This window comes from Patagioenas fasciata, chromosome 3 (assembly GCF_037038585.1).
Source record: "Patagioenas fasciata isolate bPatFas1 chromosome 3, bPatFas1.hap1, whole genome shotgun sequence".
Classification (NCBI taxonomy): domain Eukaryota; kingdom Metazoa; phylum Chordata; class Aves; order Columbiformes; family Columbidae; genus Patagioenas; species Patagioenas fasciata.
In genome coordinates, this window is record NC_092522.1 from 39806204 (window position 1) to 39830118 (window position 23915).

At 37.8% G+C, this 23915-nt stretch overlaps 1 protein-coding gene and 1 long non-coding RNA gene across 2 annotated transcripts in view; one reads left to right on the forward strand and one right to left on the reverse strand.

The window, feature by feature from the left end:
• Positions 1-23671, reverse strand: part of TTC27 (tetratricopeptide repeat domain 27) — a 125901-nt gene extending 102230 nt beyond the window's left edge. The window contains exons 1-5 of the mRNA XM_065835803.2: positions 23542-23671; positions 20524-20701; positions 14777-14906; positions 6759-6899; positions 3181-3283 (exon numbers count right to left, since the gene is read on the reverse strand). Of these exons, the coding sequence (XP_065691875.2) occupies positions 3181-3283; positions 6759-6899; positions 14777-14906; positions 20524-20701; positions 23542-23629 (640 nt within the window). The 5' untranslated portion in view covers positions 23630-23671. The remainder of the gene's footprint in view (positions 1-3180; positions 3284-6758; positions 6900-14776; positions 14907-20523; positions 20702-23541) is intronic.
• On the forward strand, positions 183-23648 carry LOC139827550 (uncharacterized). The gene is made up of 3 exons (XR_011738286.1): positions 183-344; positions 2131-2202; positions 22427-23648. It is a non-coding gene; the product is annotated as an uncharacterized lncRNA (long non-coding RNA).
• Positions 23672-23915: the final 244 nt, after the last annotated feature.

Genomic DNA, 23915 nt, shown 5'->3' on the forward strand with positions numbered 1-23915 from the left:
CCGCCGCACATCCCCCTCTCCTTCAATGGGGCAGTTAATGGCTCTTTTGTGAGACCCCCTGAGTCGGTTGGCCAGGGTCCTTAGCAGAGGAGAGGGGACGCAGAGAAGCCAAGAAGCTTCTGGAAGGCCCACAGCCAGAGTAGGGGGGTGCAGAGAAGCTGAGAAGCTTCTGGAAGGCCCACAGCCAGATCTGATCAGACTATAAAACAGGGTGCTCGCTGAAGGTTCCCTTTGTGTTGCCTTCTCAGAGCTGCAGGTCTGCCGAGCCATGACTCCTCCCCTGAGACGGGAACGCAGTCTAGGGAAACTGCCCGGGACTGGAAGAGCCTCCCCTCCTCGTTTGGGTGAGTGATAATCTAAATCCTTGCCAAACTCAGGCAAGTGTAGTCCCTGCCGGTCGGGCAAGTGAAGTATCCTAGAGTCAGAGGGCTCTGGCTTTGTTTCTTGTGAGTGCATGCATGCACACTGTGGATCCCCATTATTCATATTTTGCTGCACCCCAATAATCTCCTCAACTGATGTACAAACCTGTATTTTATGTTACCGGAGTGCTAACTAATTGTATAAACCCTGTTTCTAGTCACCTTATTGACTGTACTTTTCTGACCAGTCTGTTTTGGACTTTGTCTGCCTAAAACTGACTTTGGGGTCCCTCCATGACAGCTTAATTTTTCAAATGTGCTTTATTAGTAGTAAAAAGTCTTGCTATATGAAAAGCTAGTATTATCAAGGATCTTTTAAAAACATTTTTCTCTGACTCTTGAATTTACGGATCAGCAGTTAACTCTAGTCTGAGGAGATTATATTGCTTAAACCTTATAGGCTTTGGTGGGTTTTTGTTGTTGTTGTTGTTGTTTTGGTGGGGTTTGAGTACTTCCTAATCATCAAAATCTTTCAATTAATACAGAAAGCTGATGAGTCTGAACATATTTTTGCATGGCTTTTTGGTTCAGTAAGTACTTGCATTTACAAATCCTGCCTAGTAGCTCAACTATTTTCAAAGTCTAAATTTAGAGATTGTTTAATGAAAGCAAATTAGTAATTTAAAAATATTACTCTAATGGTTTTCAACTAAAGTAGGATAAAGAACGCAACTGGTTACAATTTAATCCTTTAGAAAAAAAAGAAAAACAACAACAAAAACCCAAACCACAAAACAACAAAACACCCTGAAGTGACTGCAACTAGTTAAAAAACAAAGTTTGTGCAATTTAATCCCCCCTTTTAACACAAAATCTCCTTCAAATACATCACTTCAAAACTGAGAAAGTTAGCTGAACGTTAACCTCACATTTAAGTATTGTATACTCATTAAGAACTAAGGTTTTAATGCTTTTGTCCATATTTATCATTAAACGCATTCTCTTTTAAAAAAGAGAATAATGCCCACAGGACCATAAACCATCTGCCTTTCTTACAAAAGTTTTGGGTTTTTTGTAAAAGAGTGGATAAAAAAACCACCACAGTTAATGATTTGAGACAGCTGCCATTTTTTTACCTGCTTTTCATGTTCTATGCACGTACAATGCCACTCTGATGGTTTCCCAAAAGACAAAAATCCTGTTTACATGAGGAGTAAATAAAATGGGGTTTTCTATGAGGTACTATGAAAAACACTCAAAAATACACTGAGGGTTTTATACAAATGCAAACATAGATTTGCATTGACTATTAAGCATAGTTTGAACCACTAAATATTGAAGTCTTGATATCAGTGCAACAAAGTCTACATGACACTAAATGTGCAGGCAGGCTGCATGAACATGCAGCATTCCAATTGAAAGATTTTGATTCAAAGAAAAACAAAACCAGGTTATAGTCTATAATCATACATTACTACTTGATATTCCATAACAAGTCTCAATGTTCTGAATATGAAATTACTTGTGCTAAAGCCATATATACTGCTATAATGAACTAAAGTGATACACTGAGAAGCGGTCTTACCACTCCCTATCTAAATATAATTCATAGTGCTAACCCCAAAACATGATAAATTTAAGCATTTGAGACTCAAAGGACCCTTGTGGAAAGCTTTACATCATTACTAATATTGACGTAGCTGCACGGAAGTACTCATGTCACAAATTTACAACAGCCCTTGGGCATCCCATACTGTTTTTGTCACAGGGTCAAACGGATGGTTTTACACAAGAGCTGCTTCAGAACAGCAGGGACCTGCTGCAGTTGTCTTCTGTTCAGGTGATGATGCTGACCTTACACTTGAGAACAACAGATTTTAAAAAGAAAATATAATTTGTCCTGAATTTGAAGGTTTTTTTTCTCTAGCAACACAAAGTTTTCTAGTCTGCTTGATACAAAAAAAAAATTAAGCAGGTTTTTCATGCCCTATTTAAAAGGGTTATTAAATATTTATTTTGTGGAATATGAAGGTACAAACACACCTCCTTAACCTTATTTATCTGAATGAAGCACATCAGCACCACTTGTTTCATAATACAGAAATTTTTTTTAGGTAAATATTTAGAAAATATACATTCTACAAGTACTGTACAACATAGAAGACAAATATTCAAGGCTTACCACATCAAAACTAAGCAACAACAGTTTTGTCTGAAAAAGCTGACCTCCAATCAAGCTACACAAAATAACCCTCTCCAGAACAGTTAACATCCTCCATGCAACTCCACTTTTTCAATAGCTATGAGAAGTGCAATATCACATTTTACAACATATCTTGGAAGTCACATTTTAAGGAATTTTTATTTTCAGTAAAGCATATAACCCTATAATGCATAGAGGTAACAAAACTCAAAACTTAGGTGGGGATAGAAAAAACAGGAAAAGAGTTTCTCTCCCCCATGAAGATACAGAAGAACACGGACATCCCCTTTTCAAACCAAAATAAAATAAACTCAAATAAGGAATGCACACTGTACAGAATGGCTTCAAGTGAGCTTGTGATAAGTTAACAGTGCTAAGTCTGGGGGAATAAGACCTTTGTCTACAATCACATGTTTCCATTTTCAACTTATAGTCTGGAAAATAGCACAGGCCATACAAGTCCATGCTGATTTAAGTGCTCCCTCTCTTCTCCCTGTAATTACATAATCACCTGATAAGCATCATGTTGTGAGAGTTGTGCCTACAAATTCCACTCACCCATGATCTTTCATAACTGATGCTGTAGGCCAATAAACAGAGTAACTAGAAACATACCTTGTTTTATACAGGTCTGGGCAAGAGTAAATAGCTCAGGTGATCTCTCCTCTAACAACTGCTGGTGAATATTCACATATCTGAGAGTCCACCAAGATAATGTCTGAAAGAAAATACAAATGAGTTAACAACAATATAGATTCCTTTTTTAAAAAAAAAAGAAAATAAGTGGCTTTAAAATATAGATTTTGTAATCTATTTTATTCTAATTTCTAAAAAATAGAAACCAAATCAAAATAGTTCTTTTATATAAAAGTGAGCACTAAGCTAGCATAAAGATGAACGTATTCAAGCAGCTCTGCAGTGCTCTAAGAGTTAGATGGGCTTTTCCTCTGTTAATTTTTCTAGCTGCCTGTCATGGTTTAACCTGACTTAGCGATAGTCACTCACTCACTCACTCCCCTCTCACCCCCCAAATAGGGGACAGAATCAAAAGGGAAGGGAGAAACTTGGGTTGAGATAAACACAGTTTAAAAAATAAATACTAATACACAGCTAATAAATACCTATATATAATAGAAACAGAATATAAAATAAAATACACTCAATGCAATTCCTCACAAACTCCATCTACACTGAGCAGCCAGTCCCAGGAAGCAGCACCTGGTCCCAACGCTGAACCCAGAGAGAGAAAAAAAGAGGAAAAAGGCAGAAAAGCCCAGAGGCCTCTGCAAAACAGCAGGATGGCAAAGGCCGATCTAAATAAAGTCACAAACAGAACTCCACTGAACAGGTCTTTGAGAGCAAAGAGCTGAGAACATGACAGAGCCACCAGAAGATACAGACTCTCCTTAAATATGAAGTATGACTCCGATGGGATGAAATACTCTCACTGATCAGCCTGGATGTCAGTCAAGCTCTGCCCCATCTATGCCCCCCTTGTGGCTGCCTCACACCTGTGGGCAGAGCATTCAGAACATCCTTGGCTCTCAGACCAGAGCAATTAAAAACATTAACTATGTCCTGGGGTATCATCTCTTGTTCTCAAACTATGTCCAAACAATGACTGTAGTAGCTATGAAAAGGAAAGGTTTCTAATTGCTTGAAGAAAATGAACTCATTTTCAGTCAAACCAGCACACTGCTGTTTGAACCCTGCAAATATTTAGGACCACAATCTGTTAAGAAACTCTGTGAACAGAAGGCAAAAGAAACACTTTCGTCTGCTTATTTTGAAGCAGCCACTTGCTACTTTGATTTCATACCTTCCTAATTCTTGTAACAGAAAGACCAAAAAAAAAAAAAAAGCTTTAAGGAGGCTGTTCCCTACTTAGCTTCTTTTGTGTCACATTCATGATTTTAATAGCAATGATCTGACACTTCAGCAACTCTTCCAGCCTGAAGAATCCTGGACTATTTAGTAACTTTTCGTATGGAGGCCATGCATTACATTTCTGATCATCCAGTGTTGCCCTTCTATGCATTTTTTTCCTGTTCTGTTTAAGCGCTTTTATTTCTTCAGGTTGAGGTAGAAAGGAGGCTGAGGTGGAAGATCATCAGAACTGCTCATGAGAACACCTTACAATCATAATTGAAAGTATTAATGTTTGTATGTGGAATTTCAGAAGGGCAAATACCTGAACTAAGTAATCGTTCTATAGCAGACCTGAATCACAGCTCAGGAAATACCTGATTTTAGAAAGCCATGTACACAAAACCTAAGTTCCCCGGCATATCTTATCCCTCTCCTAGGTGCACCAGGTAGAAACGCATGGAAAAGAGAGTTGACAATAAAATAATCTATTATCAAAATTATACTCAAGATTATCACCTGTGAACATAGGGCATAACTCTACACAGGCTCTGATGATTACTACTTATTCTGCTACTGTTAGCACATCAGTCATTTTCTATGAAACAGATGCTTGCGTGCTTCTGAGAGGCACCTACACTTTTTATACAGTATGCTTACATCAGACTGACCTAAGGGCTGTGTAGTATTCAAGTAAAAACATCTAATCCAATCACATGCAGTTGACTGTAATGTCCCTAGAAAGGAACCATCAAAAAGAATAACAGTATCTATTTCAAAAAGCAGTGAAATGCCTTTTGATATCAAGCTGGATGGAGTAAAAGCACATAAACAATAGACTTTGTGAAAACCATCAAATACCAATATTTCAACATTTATTTGGAAATCTAAAGACAATTCAAATACGAAGTTTCAGATTACTTCAGTTTAGCTTGATATAACAAAGTATTCACTTTCCCACAGAACGGAGCATCCAGTTTAATGATACAATTTCCTAAGGCCTGACGCCTGCCACTCAGAAATGTTACAATCAGAGAGAACATATTTATGAAGTTTCAGATAAGCCAGCTGAGCTCTGTACAACACTGTGTCAGCAACACAAGTCATTTGGGAGCCAAGTTAATAATTTTTTTGTTACTTTAAGCATTTAACCTTCCATGTACACCAGCATTTTTTAATAAAACAGGGCTTCACATAATCTATTTCAGAGTATTTTACCCTGTTTTAAATTTGTTAGCTCTGATCTAACCAATCAAAGATACTAAGAGACTTCCTTTGAATCAAACTGAGACAAGAAAGAATCACAAGCTTCACTTGCTGCACTGACCTGCTGGTGAAAGAAGTTTTTATCAGTTGCTGCTTTTGAACCACTATCCAAGCTTGATGCAGCGACAAGTAATCAAACCTTCACAAGGTACAAGAAAGCCCCCCCCTTATGTCAGTCCAAGGGGAGGCAACAAGGGAATTCTCTATACCAGGTACATTTTCTGCCTCCCTGACTGACCCAAATGCTGAAATTCAACAGCACTCATCTGTGAATAACAGGGAAAACGATGGAAGAGCTTGGCTTCCAGAAATGCAGTACAGCCAACATCTCCCACACAGTTTAATTCATCACTCGTACAAAGACCCAGCTGGGAATGGATGTTGTCAGCCAAGCATAAAGAGGGACCATGTGGCATTTTGATCTCCAGCCAAAATCTGTTCAACTGGAATGCAATAAAGACAAGCTGCTGCTGTTAGAAGTCCCCCAGTTCCAGAAAAGCCTGCTACCAACCAGCCTGCTGCTAAACTACAAAGGAAGTAGAGATAAAAACTCTCTTGAGAAAAGGTTCATCATATCTTCTTGTTTTTGATGTACAAGCACAACATAGAATTAAGGTAGCCTCCACACACATGCCTGCAGCAGAGGCAGAGGACAATGAAAAACAAAAGAGGGGACTTCCTTGGCATCTAGAACTCATAGCTTAGAATTCATACAGTAACGGTTAACAGTATCCCAAAGCTCATTAAAGAGGACATAGAATAGGTATGCTGTGTTATAGGGCAATCCCCCCTATCCCCCTTAAAATAACGTCAGGAAGTACGTATCTTTTAAAAAAGCTGCTTCCTACTAAATTTTCTAATTCTTCCAGGTAATTAAGGCAACTTTCTTCTCTTTTTGGGAAGACAGTGAGAAATAATCACTTTGTCTAAACTGTTTCTTAGAGGGAAAAACCTCAGAGCTACAGAAAAAAAGACATGGAAGTTATACTGATTCAATAGGATATGAAAAATGAAAGATTAGTGAGTAGCTGGCACTCATAATTATTAGCCACATTTCTTACCTGAAGAGATGCAAGTTTGTGTCTTGAATTCACAAGGATTATCCTGGCTATAAGCAGCAAAACAGGATGAGAAGTCAAGGTATAGACTGATTCACCATCCAGAACCAGCACCTTCAAAATAGCTGCATGCAACATTTTTGGCTAAAAGAAGAATGAAAAAAAATGACAAGGAAACACAAGTGAGTTTAGAAACAAATCATGTAATATAGAATAAGGAAGAACTATTAATGTATTTAAGGAAAATGTCTGCTCAAAACATTAAACAAACAAACATAACAATTACTGTCTCCATGAGCCTCAACCTTTTACTAAGTCATGGTGAATTCCGCCCTATTCCTTGCTGTTCTGATACAATGTATCAACATGACCTGAAAAACTCCAATTTCCTCCCACTTGAAACATGTATGTCAAGTCAACACTATTCCCCAAAACATTCCAGTAATACAATCCTTCCTATGACCTAAGGAGAAAAGCTTTTGGTAAATCCATGCTATTCAATTTGTCCTCACAGAAATAATTTGTTAATTAAATTAATCCTACAGCGCTCAAATACACTAGATATTCCTCTAGTGATGTCAACACGTTATCTACCTTTCCCCAGAGTGAATTTCCTGTCCGAGTGGCATCAGGGCAGCAATATTAGAGCCATTCTCCCCTTTGTCAAATAAACAAAAACCTCTCTCTGCTTTGGATGCTTTCTTGTATGATGTCCCCTACAGTAATTCTTTTACTTAATGGGCTTGAGGTGGCTCTCCAGAGATCTGTCTCTCAGTGGTGATTATCATCTGACAGTCACATATTCTTCTCTCCCTTTTAATGCAATGAAAGCATTCGAGCATTTTATCTTCAGACTCAGGCAGATGCCAGTTCGTCAGTTTATTCCTGGTTCTCATACGGTAGCTTTCCTTTGCAAACTAAAAAAAAAGTAAGGCTTTCGTTTTCAGCTGTTATGAAAGGGGCAAGAGAAAGGAATGGAAGGGAAAAAGAAGGGAAGGTTAAATGACAGCTTGCATTGAAGACACTTGTCTGAGAAAGATTCTTATTCAGTCTACACAACCAGGATAAAAGCTATTTGAATCACATTCCTGCTTTTAAAACTACATGAATAATGTAATTCCTCAGTTATTTAAAACTCTTTTCAATACCTTTAACAACAGGTTACACTGAAGAAAAAGTTCTTAAGCCACATTATTCCCCTAGTTCACTTTTTAATGACAGAATAATCTTCAGGCTTTTTTTTCCAATTTGTTTAGGTTTGGTAGCTATTTACCTTGAATTAACATTGAAGATACTTTTAGACAATAACTTGGGACTTCAATTATTTACTCAAAGTGGAATTCTTGCACGATATCACTGCAGTCATTTCAATCCCCCCGTGGAAAACAAAGTTTACAACTGTCTGACAAACCACTTGAGAATAAAGGAAAGCAACTGTCAAGTGGAAGTGCATCAGATCCCTCCCACCTCTAGTGATTCAGAAAGGAACAGCCTTACCAACATCTCTACTGTGATTCAGGGAAGAAAAGTCATCATTCAGTACTTCTAAGATTCATTTTTAAAACACAAACACATAGAACAGGACACTTACTATAACTTTCAGTTTAATGTAAACTTTTTTCTCATCTGCTTTTTTGTTTCTATAATTGAAGCAGACCACACTTAAAACACTCAGTGGGAAAGCAAAGAAGCCATAAGCTTTGTTAAAGAACCATTTTCTAGAAAAGCCTTCCTCTGCTAGAGTAATTGGCACTTGTTTAAACACTGCAGCAAACATTTATTCTCAAATTCACATTTCAAGTCCTTTCACTGGAGAGCTCAGTCCAGCTAATGTAACATTACAAGGAACAGAACCATAAAATCATTTTGGTTGGAAAAGACACTCAGTATCATTGAGTACAACCATAACCTAACTCTAGCACTAAACCTTGTCCCTAAGAACCTCATCTAAACAGCTTTTAAACACCTCCAGGGATGGTGACTCCACCACTTCCCTGGGCAGCCTGTTCCAATGCCTGACAACCCTTTCTGTGAATAAATGTTTTCCTAATATCCAGTCTAAACCTCCCCTGGTGCAACTTGAGGCCATCTCCTCTTGTCCTATCACTTGCTACTTGGGAGAAAAGACCAACACTCTCCATGCTACAACCTCCTTTCAGGTAGTTGCAGACAGCGATAAGGTCTCCCCTCAGCCTCCTTTTCTCCAGGCTAAACAGCCCCAGTTCCCTCAGCTGCTCCTCATCAGACTTGTGCTCCAGGCCCCTCACCAGCTTCATTTCCCTTCTCTGAACTCTCTCCAGCACCTCAATGTCTTTCTCATAGTGAGGGGCCCAAAACTGAACAAAGGATTCAAGGTGGATTTAATGAGGCTGGGGGTGGAGAAGAAGAGAAGGATAATGACATGTCACAGCCTTGACAGTAGGCCACCAAATCTCAGAGAAAAAGAACTGCTATCTTCTATGTTAACAAATCCATGTTCTTTTCCATGAAGTGAATCTCATGCAGGAAAGCAGACATCATTTTCTTTTAGCTGAGAAAGCCTAAATCCAATATTCATTCTTCTAGCTCTTGCTCTAAGACCACATTATCAGTGCAGAATCATAACAGAATTTACTACCCTAAGGTAGCCTTTAAGGTAAGAGAACAGCTTAAACATTAAAGCTTTTACAGCTTCAAGGGCTGAAAAGTTGGGAATCAAGTGCACAAAAATCCATAAAACACTGACTAAGAGTAAAAAGAATTTTTGAGCTTGTCTTCTTGTGTTTAAACACTTAAATATTCAAAGTGTCAAACCTACTCAAAAATTTCACATATCTCAAAATGGCCACAACCCAAAACTTGCTAGCACAATGTTCCTGACCTAGTAAACCTGGGTTAGATTGTTCAGTCTTTCCATTCTTCACCAGACTTGCCATCAAAATGTGTAATTCTTTTACCCAGAAATAATTTTCTTAAAGTACAGAAACATATACTAGATAATTAGTTTATGAACATATGCTGAGAAATCTCTGAGGTAACCATCTAGTTTCTATTGGACCTGAAGGTAGTTCCACTTGACCACCTCTGGACTAAATACAGACAAATGAAGCTCAGTTCACTCTAAACACGTATTTTTTGATCTCTGAAACACAGCTGGTTAGGTATTCAACTTCCAAACAGTAATTTAATGGCTACTGTTAAGTGCTACTAAAGCCGTTAATCAACTGCAAGCTGGACAGTACTCTTGGCTCTATCAGTTTTCACAGTATTTCAAAAATATTTCCCAGCACAACAGTTACCACTTGAGTAATTACGACAATAACCAGAAAAAAAAACTTCTACCATTCATGTTGAACAGCTCTGAGAATACAGAGTATTAAAATTTGAGTTTAGGGGCTCCATGTTCTTTTCTTAGTAATGACTAGAAGCAAACTGAGCATTCGGTATGCTTTTACTTTTGTATCAGGGACTGCTGTGAACTGGCCTTCCTAACATTTCATCAGCTCATTCTCAGTCTTGAGGATCCTTCCCCTAAATCTTAAAAAGGCAAGTGCAGACATACACAGAGGTAGAAAAAGGCTTGGGAAGACTTGACTGAAAAAAATGGAAGAGGGGTGAACAAAAATCTATCAACTAAGGAACATGTCTGTATGTGGCTACCTACTGCTGGGCTTCTCAGATTTTAAACAAAGACTACTACACAACAATTTGTCATTTGGCAAAGCTAAGATGATACATCTTCCAGAATAAGGGAGAATGTAATGAAGTTACCAGCCAAAGATTTGGTCCTTTGAACAAAATTCACCCTTCAGACTTTAGGGGATGGAAAAATTGGTTTTGTCTGTAACTGCTTCTCTCCAACTTTCTGCAAAGGAGATAAGATTACAGTGGAGGTTGCCTCCAGTTTCACAATCCAAACCAGCAACAGGTAGCCCATACAGAGCTGAGTTGCAGACTAAAGGGAATAAAGGTGAGCTAGCATAAGCAGGCCTTCCCTGAGAGTAATACATGTAGAAATAGTTAATTATGAATGCACATGTTCATATTCCACATGAGAGTAATTTTGCTCCATTTTTAAGGGAGTATTTTCCAAGTGGCTGCATTAAGAATCCCTTTTCTATATTCATAGCAAGGGAACGTAGAGCAAGACTCTTGGCTACTTTAGCAGATTACCTCTGCTTACAAGACTGCCTCCACATTTAGCTTTTATCATCCATCCTCATATTCCCCACAAGAAGGAGAAATTTGCAAAATCTTCAAAGCCTATATCTTGCTGGTCAGCAGTGTTCAAACAACTCATCAGTCAGCCTAAAATTCACCTCACTCTTCTTTCTGGATAGTTTATGTTAATGGCATCCAAGCATTTGGGTCTGGAAAAAGGAATTCTTAACAGACTGAATTAACAAGGCTAAGGAATCATACTACATTTGAGACAGTAGCACTACATAGTACATTGGTGTTTTTAATATGAACTATGAATGTGTCTGTAAATATCAATAAAAGTGTGGTAATATTGCAGTCTCTTCCAGTAAAAGGATCAAATAATGCATAAAAGCAGCAGCAATACAAGTATATTGAAAAATAGTTATTCAAATTATTTCCAAAGCTCATTATTTGGAATCAACCTGCAAGTTACAAAAATGCCAGCAGCAGCTGTTGATATATGTATTTGGAGGATTCTTACCAGTTATTTACATGTATTATCAATTAACACATTGGGATCTTCTCCCAGATGGAGCTTCTCACTGTTACCAAACATATCCTACTTGGAATATGAAATCAGACAACAAAAAATTAAAGGAGCTTGTCCTAACAACATTCTTACTGTCATTGGTGGTCTCAGTTAGTCCTTCCACACAGTTTTGTCCCGTTCCTCTACTGAAAATACTAAACTCAATTGTATGAGCTAATATGCAGAAACTCCAAAACTTAAGGCAAAATAAATATGATCCAACAGTTCTGTCCCTTTTACTCCTTTACATGCAAGGAGACAGTGACAGTTCTCTAAGACATAAGGAGGCTATTGCTATATCCCAGTTATTATAAGGACTTAGTTCATTAAAAATATTCTAGTCTAATCACAGCACGTTCAAAGCCAAAACTGCTAATCCATTTTTATTGAAATCCAGTACCTTTCAAATTTTCTTTTATCATGATTCACTTACTAAAAAACTCAAGGTAGTATCAGTCAGACTATTAACTGGTGTAGTAAAGTCTCAAAATTACTTTGCAAAACTGAAAGACACCTAATAACTAAAATGCTAGCTGATTTTCTGTTTAGAAATTATGGAACTAAAGCACAAGCCAGTTCTGCAGGACATAAAAAGAAATTGTAATAGAGTACACAAATGTAACTGAAATTTACAATGAAGGCTGGAATCGATTTAGGGGATAGGAAATAATGTACATATACTCATGAATATTGTTCATGGAAGACATCCAAGAGGCCCCTACCAGCAACTCCTCTCAAAGAGGCTATTTTATTTGTTCCTCACTGAAATTAATTATAGTCTCATGCAGTCTTAATGCACTCATAAGAAATTAATGAAGTTAGCTGGGAGCAGAAATGAAACTACACCACTGACCCAGACATGAAACTTTCAAAGCATAGAAACTGCAGCAGTTACATAGCCTGAGAACATAAAGTTAAGACTAATACAGTAAAGTGTTCTGAAAATAAGAATAAGAGTTTTGAAAATATTCCTTAAATAAATGAGACATTGTAAGGCTGAAAATTAGTGATATTACTTAGAGCAGGCTAAAAGAAATATGAAGGAATAATTTTTTAACTTTGACATGGAAAAAACATCATTTTAGTCTGAAAACTTGAAAAATTGAAGGTCTATTTAAAAAGGGATTGTATCAGTCTTGATGACAGAATATGGAAGATTACAACAGATGGAGAAAGAGCTAGATTTTAACCCATTTTTCTGAATATCTGTGTGTGCAAGAGAGGAAAACTGGATTAAAGGAAGCACAAAAATGTCAGTTTATCGAGATGTTCATTTTTACACAGTATTTATACACTAAGAATCCTTGGAAAGAAAAGTACATAAAGATAACTCAAAACACACAAAAGCTTTTGAATTAAAATGTTTTAAAAAAGAAGAGAACTGGATATTATATTTCAGCTCAGTGCTCTTGGGGAAAAAAAATACTAATATTTCAGATGAAGATAATATAGATAACAGTAATATAAATAAAGGTAAACTTCTGCCTAAATGTCTGAATAGCTAAACCTTGCAGCAATAGTAAAGTCCGATGCAGTACTCATTAGAAATCAAGTATGCTCAAGTCTGTTTTCCTTCATAATCTGTTACCAATTTAGTTTCTGGAAAACCACTCTGTGTAAGCAAACAACTTCAATGCATTACATTCAGAGCCACAGCAAAAACATAACAGAAGCTAAACAGGAAACACGTATTCCCTCATTTTAGAGGCAATTAGTATCTCGTCCATCCGTTAAGACAGACAATAAATAGGATGGTTAATAGAAACTATGAACATTGTGTTTTACAGGTCTGTGAACTCTGTCAATGACAGCAATTCTATGACTATCACCTTGAGCTGCAGTCTCTGTGGTAGACTGCAGCCTGCACATCTACACTAACATAAAACATTAGAGTTCTTCAGTAAAAGGAACCCACAAAATATAAGAATATTTTAATAGTTTAATCTTAAAGATGATAAACAAATTATAAGGAGAATGGAAGAAACAAATTTGTATTTTTTTTTTTATTATATATAAAGGCAAACTGAATTATTTTTCCCCCTCAGAAATAGCATACTTTAAAAATTCTGCTAACTCACTTCACACCATAGAAGGTTTAGTACACTTGGCTTCCACTGTTACTTATTTAGTCATCAGAAGGCGAGACTTGAATTTTTAGTATCAAAAAAACCAAGCAAAAAATAAGCCTATACACACACCATGTCAGCTCCAAAACAGAAACCAAGCTGATAAACATCTGTTTTAAAAGACAGAAGAGATGCTGTATCTGAATTAGTTGCTTAGAAATACAAGCTTGCAAAGGAACCTAGGGCAGGACTTTATGAATTATGGAATTCTTGCAAAAACATGCCACAATAATGCAACACAGATCCGATGGTTTTATGTGAAATGTTTCATATACTCAAACTTCCCCTCATTCGACAGTTCATGGCATTTACATCATTCATGGTCCATACGTCATTCACAGTGAAACTCTAAACTCAAACTCGTGTAGATTTAGCATTTGCAGAGACTAGTGATATGTTCTTCCTTGACACACTGCAGGAATCAGTATTTTGCCATAGCATTAGTTCCAAGAGACAAACACTCAGGAAGCTCTGCTGAACCACAAGTGCAGAAAAGTCATGAGATGAAGTGTGATGCTGCCATGAGGAACAACACATGAATCTCACTACATAGAAGTTATGGTGTAGATTAATTATTTACATAAAAAGAGGCCAAAATAAATAAAATTGACAGCTCTCAGTTTCATCTCCTACATTTCCCTTCTCTTCCAAAACCCCTATTTGAGTTAGCATATTTGTACTAATACTACTACAATCCACTTGGCATTGTCCATGAGCCTAACAGGATACTGAGCATCCAAATCTACTGCTCTCTTAGTATCTACCAGATATTCTGCTGCTTGCAAAAATATACACCTTACCTTAAGCAGGGAAAATTTCTAAGCCATTTATAAACATCTTGCTTTGACCCAGCTAAGAACACATCCCTGCATAAATAAATAAAAAGCTTTTGGCTGCAACTGTCCTTCAAGTAAATGCTCCCATATAATAAGTGTATCTTCCCCATTCAGAAGCAACACCTCCAGCTGGAAACCTCAGAAGTAGAGAAAGAGAGTTTAGGACACTGCTTATAAAACTGCTACAGCTGAAGATGCTTGCAATAGCAGCCAATAGGATCAACAATCAAGGCAATTCATTCTAGCACCGTGCCTCACAGATGTGCCTTCCCTGACATATCTGTGTGTAATAGTTATTTGTGGAAAACAGTGATGATAAAAGGACAGCTTATTAAAATCCAAGTATACCTCAGAGAATTTCTGTAAAAATGCAGGTGGCAAGAAGTCCTGAAGCTTCAACTGAACAGGAGGCCCAGTCCAATTGCTTTGAACAAAGAGCTGCAAACTGCCCACACCAAGTAGAAACATCAGCCTTTGCCTGCAATATGGATAAGAAAATCAATTAGCCACATATTACATTTATAATTTGGGTTACAAGATTTGATTAATTTTTGTGCTAATTCAAACTCATCAGCCTTAAAAAAAAGAGTCACTTGTTAGGAAAATACAATGAATGTAGCAGTCAAGAATGCACACAGGGAACTAAAAGGCTTGGAAATAGGTTTGTTTATAATGGTTGTAATTAATGACAAACATTTGTGAAGTAGAGTTGATTAATATGTTTCAAAATTTTAGGCTGTATCTATCACAGATCAGGAGATTGGGATAGGATGCAGATTATCTGATATTTACCTATTGCACAGTTGTTATATTTTCTTATGCTACATCTAATCCTCAGCATTTTCAGAGAAAACATATTGCATTAGCATATGTTCCAAAATGCATTTTTATTTTTGTTGCAACACAGCTGTTTATTTTCACTCCCTCTGATAATAATATAATTAACATCAAAAAAGTGCAAAACTATCACTTCGAAATCGGTTCAGATAACGTTTGCTGCCAAAGTATCTCAATTATGTTTTTTAATTTAGATCATAATATTTTATTCAAAGACGGAATTATGAGACTTTGTTTCATTTCTGAAACTAAGTATGGAAAAATTTTCCTTATTTACAAGACTAAACTCATCTAATATCACTACGATATTATTTATCTATGCACCTACAGTAACAAATAGCCTGTGTGGTCTGCAGAACACAGGGCACAATCGCTCAGTCAGTTTAACAGGTATAGACTTTTTGGAGATTTCCATGAACTTCTGTTTTGTTTTACGATACATTAATGACTTAGAACCTTATTGTTATAATTAGTCATGTGCCATCAGGGGCCTTGTCACATATATAACATACCTCCTGCCTACAAAAATTTAATATTTTAATTGTGCTGCTTTCATATAAAAATTGGTATGTTAAGGAACATAACTGAATTGAAAAAAACTAATCTTTTTTTTCTTCCGTAAAACAAAGACTTAAAGATGCTAGAGTCCTCCAAATGGAAACAAAAGGATAAATTGTTATACAACCCCTAATAAAATCAAAGTCAAATAGAAAAGCCACACACAAACAAACGACTAGTGGGAAAGAATTTGACAAAATACGTAGAACAATGGGAAAGCAGGGGTGGGGAACACTGGATTCGGGAAAAAAAAAAAATAATAGCCTTCAGAAGAATTAGAGAACAAGGACTAGTATAAAGAGTTCTTGTCAAACAAGACAACAGCTAGTAGCTGACATTATTCAGCCAGGAACTGTCTACCAGCAAATATTATTTGAACATCTAAGATTACCATTTAACTTCCCAATAACTCAAGAACACAAAGCACTAAATTACTATACACTAAATTCTTACTATTACAACAAAACAATCACATAGACATACATTTTCTAATTATTCTCCTGTAATATATTATACTTCAAAGCTTCTGAAAGATTACACACAGTATCAACCATCTGCATTGCGATTTGACAGATGCACTTCAGTCTTTTGCAGACTCATTGTCGTTCTTTTATCATTTACACTGTTATTTCTGCTAATATTTTTTACTTATTTATTCTAACATTACTGACATCTATCTCGCTTTAAGTCTTGACAGAGTGATATCCATGCAGAAGGCCTCTGAAACAATTGATAACCAACTCCATTACTTGAGCACAATTCCTGTCTTTCCACAGGCTAATGTGTCATCACCAATTTATTTTTTCCCAATTTTCAGATCCATGAACAAGTTTCAGTGTTTTTATCACCCATTTTTTAATCAGAAAGTCAATTCCAAGCTCTCATCTCTGCAAATGCTAGCCCCATATGCCTATCCCCTATTTTTTTCCAAGAAAAACTTCCTTGTATCTCTGACTGTCCTTCGCACTAACAATACAGACCCGCAAATGCTCACTGTCCAAAGAATGCCTGGTAAAGGCCCTTCTGTGCTGCCTGAAAAAGCAACAGAGGGGCTGCTGCTAGTGTCTCACTTACTGTGGCAAACTATGGAATTTTATTTATTTCTCATATTTCCTTAGACCTATTTCTGTAACCATCTGTCTTGTTCTTCTTTCCTCTATGCAAATGGGTGTTTTGCTGCCTTTTTCTTTTTTAGACACTATTCACATCAAGCCCAATAATATTGTGATCCATTATGTAAAATCAGATCCTTATATGCACTCCACTGTAATACTGCTATACCTAAACTTGCTCAAATTCAAACTAAAGACTAAAGCATTCGCATTTTAAAAAATTATGGATTTGCATATAATGCTAGAATTTATAAACAAAATTTAAGAGTGAGAAAATACTCAATAGCCAGGCTATGCTTAAGATGAGATTAGGTTACAGGTTTTGTTGGGGGACAAAGGAGAGTCTTTTTAGTAAAGCCAGAAATTACAGAATAGAAGTCAAAGCAAAATTGGATACTGCAGTTATTTTTTTCAATTCATACGCATCAAAGCAAGCTGCAGAAACTGTAAGACTGTCTTCATTTCTGCTTTTCAATATGTATAGCATACCAGCTGACCAATCATCAGATAACCCAAGAGAAATACCACAAATACCATGCGGTGTTTAAGCTGGGAAGCCATAACAAGCTTTATTGTATGAATTTGTTGTGTAAAGTTTGGTATTCATTTATATGCTGAATAAGGTAAAAGTAGGAAATACACAGTCAATTAAAACAAGTGTTCATGCTCATTTCCTTGTTCCTTTAGGTTTTGGAATCAAATATAATAAGAGACCTTCAAGCTCTTTTGAAACAAGCTCTCTGAAAAGATTTCCTTCCAGTCTTTAGAATCAAACTGTATGTCATGCAATGAATGCATCTCCTTCACACGTTGCTCAGGAAAAACTAAAAAAGCATGTCCCCACTACACAGTTAACACATATACTATTGCTTCATCCTCTACAATTTGTTGATTTAAAATACAGCTATGAAGCTATATTTTGTGATGATAACTGTTAAACACTGAAGTAGCAATAGCAGGAAAAAAAAAAGTAAAAAAATTCTCCTATTCAATAAGTTTATTGTAAGGAATGCTTTGCAACTTTATTTTTAAGCCATAAAGGTTAAAAATGCCATAGTAAAAAAATGTCTAGCGCAGGGAAAGAAGGGAAGCTGTTACAACAACAGAAAAAGTTGCAGCAAAATTTAAAATACTGTTAAATATTTCCCGTGCAGGACCATGGATCTGAAAGTGGACAACGTTACAGGCTGCGTCCAAAGAAATTATAGTCTCAATCCAAATTTTGAGCTGTTTTGCCCTCAAGCTGCTCAGTTTTAGCTTCAGAAAAACAACTTCTTAGGAGTTCTTTTAACACTATTACAAAACCATACTTTGTACCACGATTATATTGTGCTAAAAGAATAAGATTAACATTACCCAACTTTCTGTTTCTGATTGAATTCAAGTCCCATTCAGTTTTTTAATCTCCAGAATTACAACATTCAGTTCAGGAAAAATAGCATATATTTGAACTAAGTTCGTCTACTAAAAGTCACAAGAAAACCAGTGTCTTACTAAATTTTCTGAGCTAGAACTTAGAGGATTTCTGCACTTCCTTTGAAGCAGTCAGCAGAAAATGAAAATTACCTTCCCACGATTAAAACAAGCAAACAAAAAAAGACAAAACTATTTTCACCATAGGCAATGGAAGTTCAGAGTGCAAAAGTTGCATTAATTCCTTCCATAAGGCGGGCATAGGGCCTGCAGGTAGGAAAAATAACCATGTAACACATTTTAACCTAGAAAGTCACTGGAGACAAACAAACATAGTATAGATTTAAGAGCTATAAGCAGTGCCTACCTAAAATAGGAAATGATCTTTCAGTAGACGTTTTTCTACCAAAAGAGAGGCAAAACTTACTTCAGCACTAATATCATTCAAAGCTGCTTATATTTTTACTAATCGAGCTTGAAAAATTCACTTGATTGCTACAAACAAAATATGTTTCTGGCAGACACTGATCCATTTTGAAGACTACACGCTTTCATTTTGAATTAACCTCCAGGCTGTAATTTCAGGCAGAAAAACCCCTGTCTGCTTCTGAATGGCTAAATATTGCAAATCTGCCTTCATACCTTCTGGCAAGGGGGCTTCTAACGCTGCCTGGAGCTGCAGAGAGAACAAGAGAAACCTCAAAGACCAAAGAGCTGTATTATGATCACCTGAGGAACAAATTGCTTTGCTGTCTGCAGTAGGAAGCAGCAGCAGCGGAGTCCTGTAAATGGCATGTAGGCCAATAAAAGCTTCCAGGGGGAGCAAGGGAAGAGGACACATCACCACAACAGGATATGCATTAAGTACTACTGAGCACATGATATAGATTATTATTATTATTTTAAGAAGCTGAATGCTTCATAAATGCAGCAACACATATTTCAAGTAACAATTAAAATCACGACTGGGTCTTTTTCAAATCCTGACCAATCCTTCCTTCTTTGCCACATTATTCAGGATAAACTATTCCAAGATGACAGAATTTAGCAAAAGTGAAAAATTTCTCTAGGCTATGTCACCATTTAAAGTCCAGCTAATATTTAACAGCAACAGCACAACAAAGAAGAAAAAACCAAACAAATAGAAAAGCAAACAAACAAACAAAACCCAAACACCTCGCAACAACACCACACAGGAACAAGCTCTGAACATTCCAGCTCAGAAAACAGAACACTGTATTATGTACCACATTAGAAGATAAGCTTTTGACATACTATCATCACTAACAAACTCAGCTCAATATTTTAGAGATGCCAACTATTTGTTTCTCTCTGGTATTCTAGAAAACACTCTTGTTTTTATGCCAGTCATACCAAAATACATGCCTTTGTACTCAACCACATTTATTGGCAGTATGTTACCTTCCTCTTACTTTGTCTTTATCTTTAGGTCTTCTTTCAGCAAAACCTTTTTCCCACCCTCACTTTTTAAAATAAATATATATACACATACACCTATACGGTTTTCTGCTTCTACTATGCCTATTGTGACAGATTTCAGTCTGTTCATTATTTATGTAGAAAACTGTAGACACTGATGTCATACTCCTTAACAGCAAAAATTACCATACACAGCACAATTAGAGAGATTCTGTCAGAGAAAGTCTTCTGAAGAAGATAACTGACCAATGAATAGCATCCAGGAGTAATACCTTACTCCTTTTACACTAGGAAGAGTAGAACCACCTTACTACGAATGAGGCTTAGAAATGCAGGTGTTGCTCAGACAGTAACATTACACAGCACTTCAAGTACTCACATAAATGTAATACAACGTTTTAGAAAGAAAAATGTTAACAAATTGTTTGATGATAAATGGCGACCTGAATTTACATTTGTTGGCTTCTTTATGCCAGCAGATTCAGAGGTAACCACTGTAAATAACGCTAGTGTTTTCAACCAACCCTCATATCACAATACTATCCAGCAAAAGAAGCAATGATAATGACTAGATGCCCCAGAGGAGTTGGTGGAACAACCTGAGAAATCTGTTTTCTGCTTTTCTCTCAGAATTTTGGAGGCCCTGTCACATATTATAAAATGTTTAAAAATGCCTTTTGTATAAAGCAAGCATGGCCTCTGTTAACCTTTCATATAATTAATAATAATCTCTACCTTTCCACATTATCAGCCTCTGCAGAACAGTCCAGGTATGTCAGAATTTGTTTCTCCAAGTAACTGTTGATGTTCTCCTCTGTCTCAGAAGATGCACTGAAAACATTCTGGATGGTTGAATTTGAAAATATTGCCTCATATTTTCCATCAAAAATCAACTGCAATAATGATCCACTTTCTAGAAAAAAAAAAAAAATCAGTGTCAACTTTGAATGAAACAATTTTGTCTTACAAGAGCTATTCCAAACAAAACATACACCACTCCACTTTCAATGAAAGAATCTTCATTTATGTTGCACGAAAAATGCAGCTGCACTGAAACCAAAGAACAGCAGTAGCAGCAGCAATCACTTTATTTAAAATAAATTTTACAAAACTTCTATTAATGTTACTGTGAAATGTAAACTGCCAGATGAATGTAAAACACAAACTTGCACTGAAATTCCAGCAGAGATACATCAATGGCCTTTCAAATATGTACACTACAGTTACTGAAGATAACTTCAATTATCACAACAGGGTTTTCTTCCCTCAAAACATTTTACATGAGTGTGTTACAGTGAAATCCTATAGATAAGTCCATTTCACAGACTAGAGAACCCTTTTAGGGAAAACAAAACAAATAAAAATGGTCCAATACATGCAAGAGTTCAGTGAATAAATTCTATTGTAAAACTGCAGAAACTACTCAGTTCTTCCTTTAAATGCTTAGAATATTCAGAAAGCATGGGCAATATGATTTTATCTTTATAGAAGAATTATTTTCCTATAATAAGTCTACTATCTTAATGAGAAGTCTGCATATGGAGTCAGGTTCTTAGGAGTAACTACCTAGGTGGATTTGGATCAATGAAAGTTTCTCCAGTGAAGTCTTTCAAGTCATGAAGTGCTGCTATTCATTTAATTCTTAAGAAGCTTCAAATCCACTAAGTTATTGACCCAGGCAACAACTTTGTTCACAAAAGGTATCTTCCCTTTTTTCTTCAGATATGCTACAGTGCAATCAATCCAGCAGCTATTAGAACAACTTCATCATGTTAAAACCTTCTTGAGCAAAATCAGTATCTATCTACACTACAGCTGTGGCTACAACTCACGTGGATGTACTAACTTGTTTTAAACTATGATAGCTGATGCAGATGCTAGTAGCGGTGCAGCTGAGGAAATGCAGAGCTCTGCATAGGATGGGTGTCTTAATCTGTGAATCCACTGTGCACTCAGTGTTACCACAGCTACAGTAGTATTAGTACCTGAGCTAGCCAACTTCATGCTAGCACAAGGACAGATCCACAAAAGCAGCAGCTGCACAAGGAAATGAATCAAATACCAATCCCAGGCTCTTCCAGCTAAAACAAGTATTCTAAATGTCAAACACATGGGAAGACTGAGCACAGAACCAACTTCAACTGCAGCAACAGATGACTTGGAATGGGTGATACACTCATCCTAATATCTCTGGACCAGGCTGTCGGGCACAGTTTACTTACAATGATCAACCAAATGATTTAAGAGATCATTTGTGCTAGATGATTTAAAAAACATGAAGCTGTACCTGGGAGAGCAAACGCAAAAGAATAGTAATGGTTCTACAGCCCTGCTGACATCACACTCTCACATAGAACAGATATAACAAGAAGCTTTTTCCAGTCTATGCTTTGGGGATACTTCTTTTCATCAAATGACAACTTCTTTATATTGGTTTATAGTTGATCAGATAGGAGATACTGTAGTTTGTAGAAAAGTTAGTGGCTGTAAGGGTAATAATGAAAAATACTGAGGTTTTCTAGCTCCAGGAACACTGTACCATAACTGTAAGCACATAAAATCTGCTTTTGATTCTGTGTTTAGCTTCTTATAAGACATGATACAAATTCAAGGTCACAGTCTTTAAATTTCGTTTCAGAATCATCAATAGGAAGGGCCCATGTAAACGATGACTAAGAATCACCAAGAACCCATCATTTTCTATCTCTACTGCAAGATACCTGTCTTCAACAACAGTCTTCCCCACGCCTTATAGCACTACACTACTAAAAAAAAAAAAACAAACACCAACAAACAAAACAAACCAAACCCCAGAACCAAACAAAATCCACAACCCACCTCAAACAAAACAAAAACAAACAAAAAACCCCAAACACACACACACAAAAACACCCCACAACAACAACACAACCCACACTACAAACAGCATACACAACTCTCAGCGAAAACATGACAGATTTGACAGATGTCAGCCACATCACCTAACATACAAATAAAATGATTAAGGTTAAATAAGAAGTAACAGAAAGAAACAGAGCTGAGTAACTGTGCAGCTCTTTTCCAAAATTCAGTGTTTGGGTAAGAGTAAAGGAGTCTCTCAGTATGCTACAACGTCTATGTGTTTTAAACAACATGGCACATGCCTTGACCACAACTGTATTTCTAGCCTGTCTGAAATGTGGAAGTGCCTTCCCATTACAAGTATTACATGTTAAAAGCTACTGCATTCCCCTGCATGAAAGCTGGGTCAGTAGCAACCTAATCAGGCCCCTCAAGAGACTACTTTCCGTTGTTCCTTCAAGCAACTATCACTAAATATAATAAGGATAAAAACGGTAGTTCATGCCAGACTTTTTCTCCTCATGTTTTGCTACAAAAGCAAGCTTCTTGTCACCGCTCAATGCAAACAGGTACTCTTTCACTCGTGGGCCACGAGACAGGGGAACGGTAGAACCGTGACTAAAAGCCTCCCGAGCGCATCCCGGCCGCAGGATCCGCCTCAGCCCCGCCGGCAGCGCTGCTCGCCCCCTCTGGACCGACGACCCCAACCAGCCTCCCCGCCCCGCCGCGCCGGCAGAAGACCCCGGAGCCCGGCAAGAGAAGAACGGGAGGAAGGGGGGAACACGACCGACCCCGGAGCGGGCGGGTGGGCGAAAGGCACCGCCAGCCGCCGCCCGGCTCGGCCCAGGGCTGGCGGAGATGCTGGTGGTTCCGGACACCCACGAACGACCACGGCCGCGCGCCTACCCTTACCTGCCGCCGCGACTTCGCCCTGCTTCCACTCCAGGGCCTCCGACGCGCTGAGGAAGCCCCTCAGCAGGGCACGCTCCAGGACCAGCATGTTCCCGCGTCCCGCTCCCCACCGCCGCCCACGACCCCTGCGCTGACAGGAGCTACCGGCGTCCCCTCAACCCATGTGCAGGAACCGGCCGCAGGGAGCCGCCATGACACTGTCGCCGAGCACGCCGGGAGGACGCGGCGGCGCGCAAGCGCGGCAGCAGCCCGAGGGCGCACCCCGCGCGGGGGCCTGTCAGAGCGCGGGGGGCGGGGAGTGGAGCAGACGAGAGGGAGGGGGCGTGCGCCTCAGCACGAACCCCACCTGCGGGGGGCGGGAGCTCTGCGCCCCG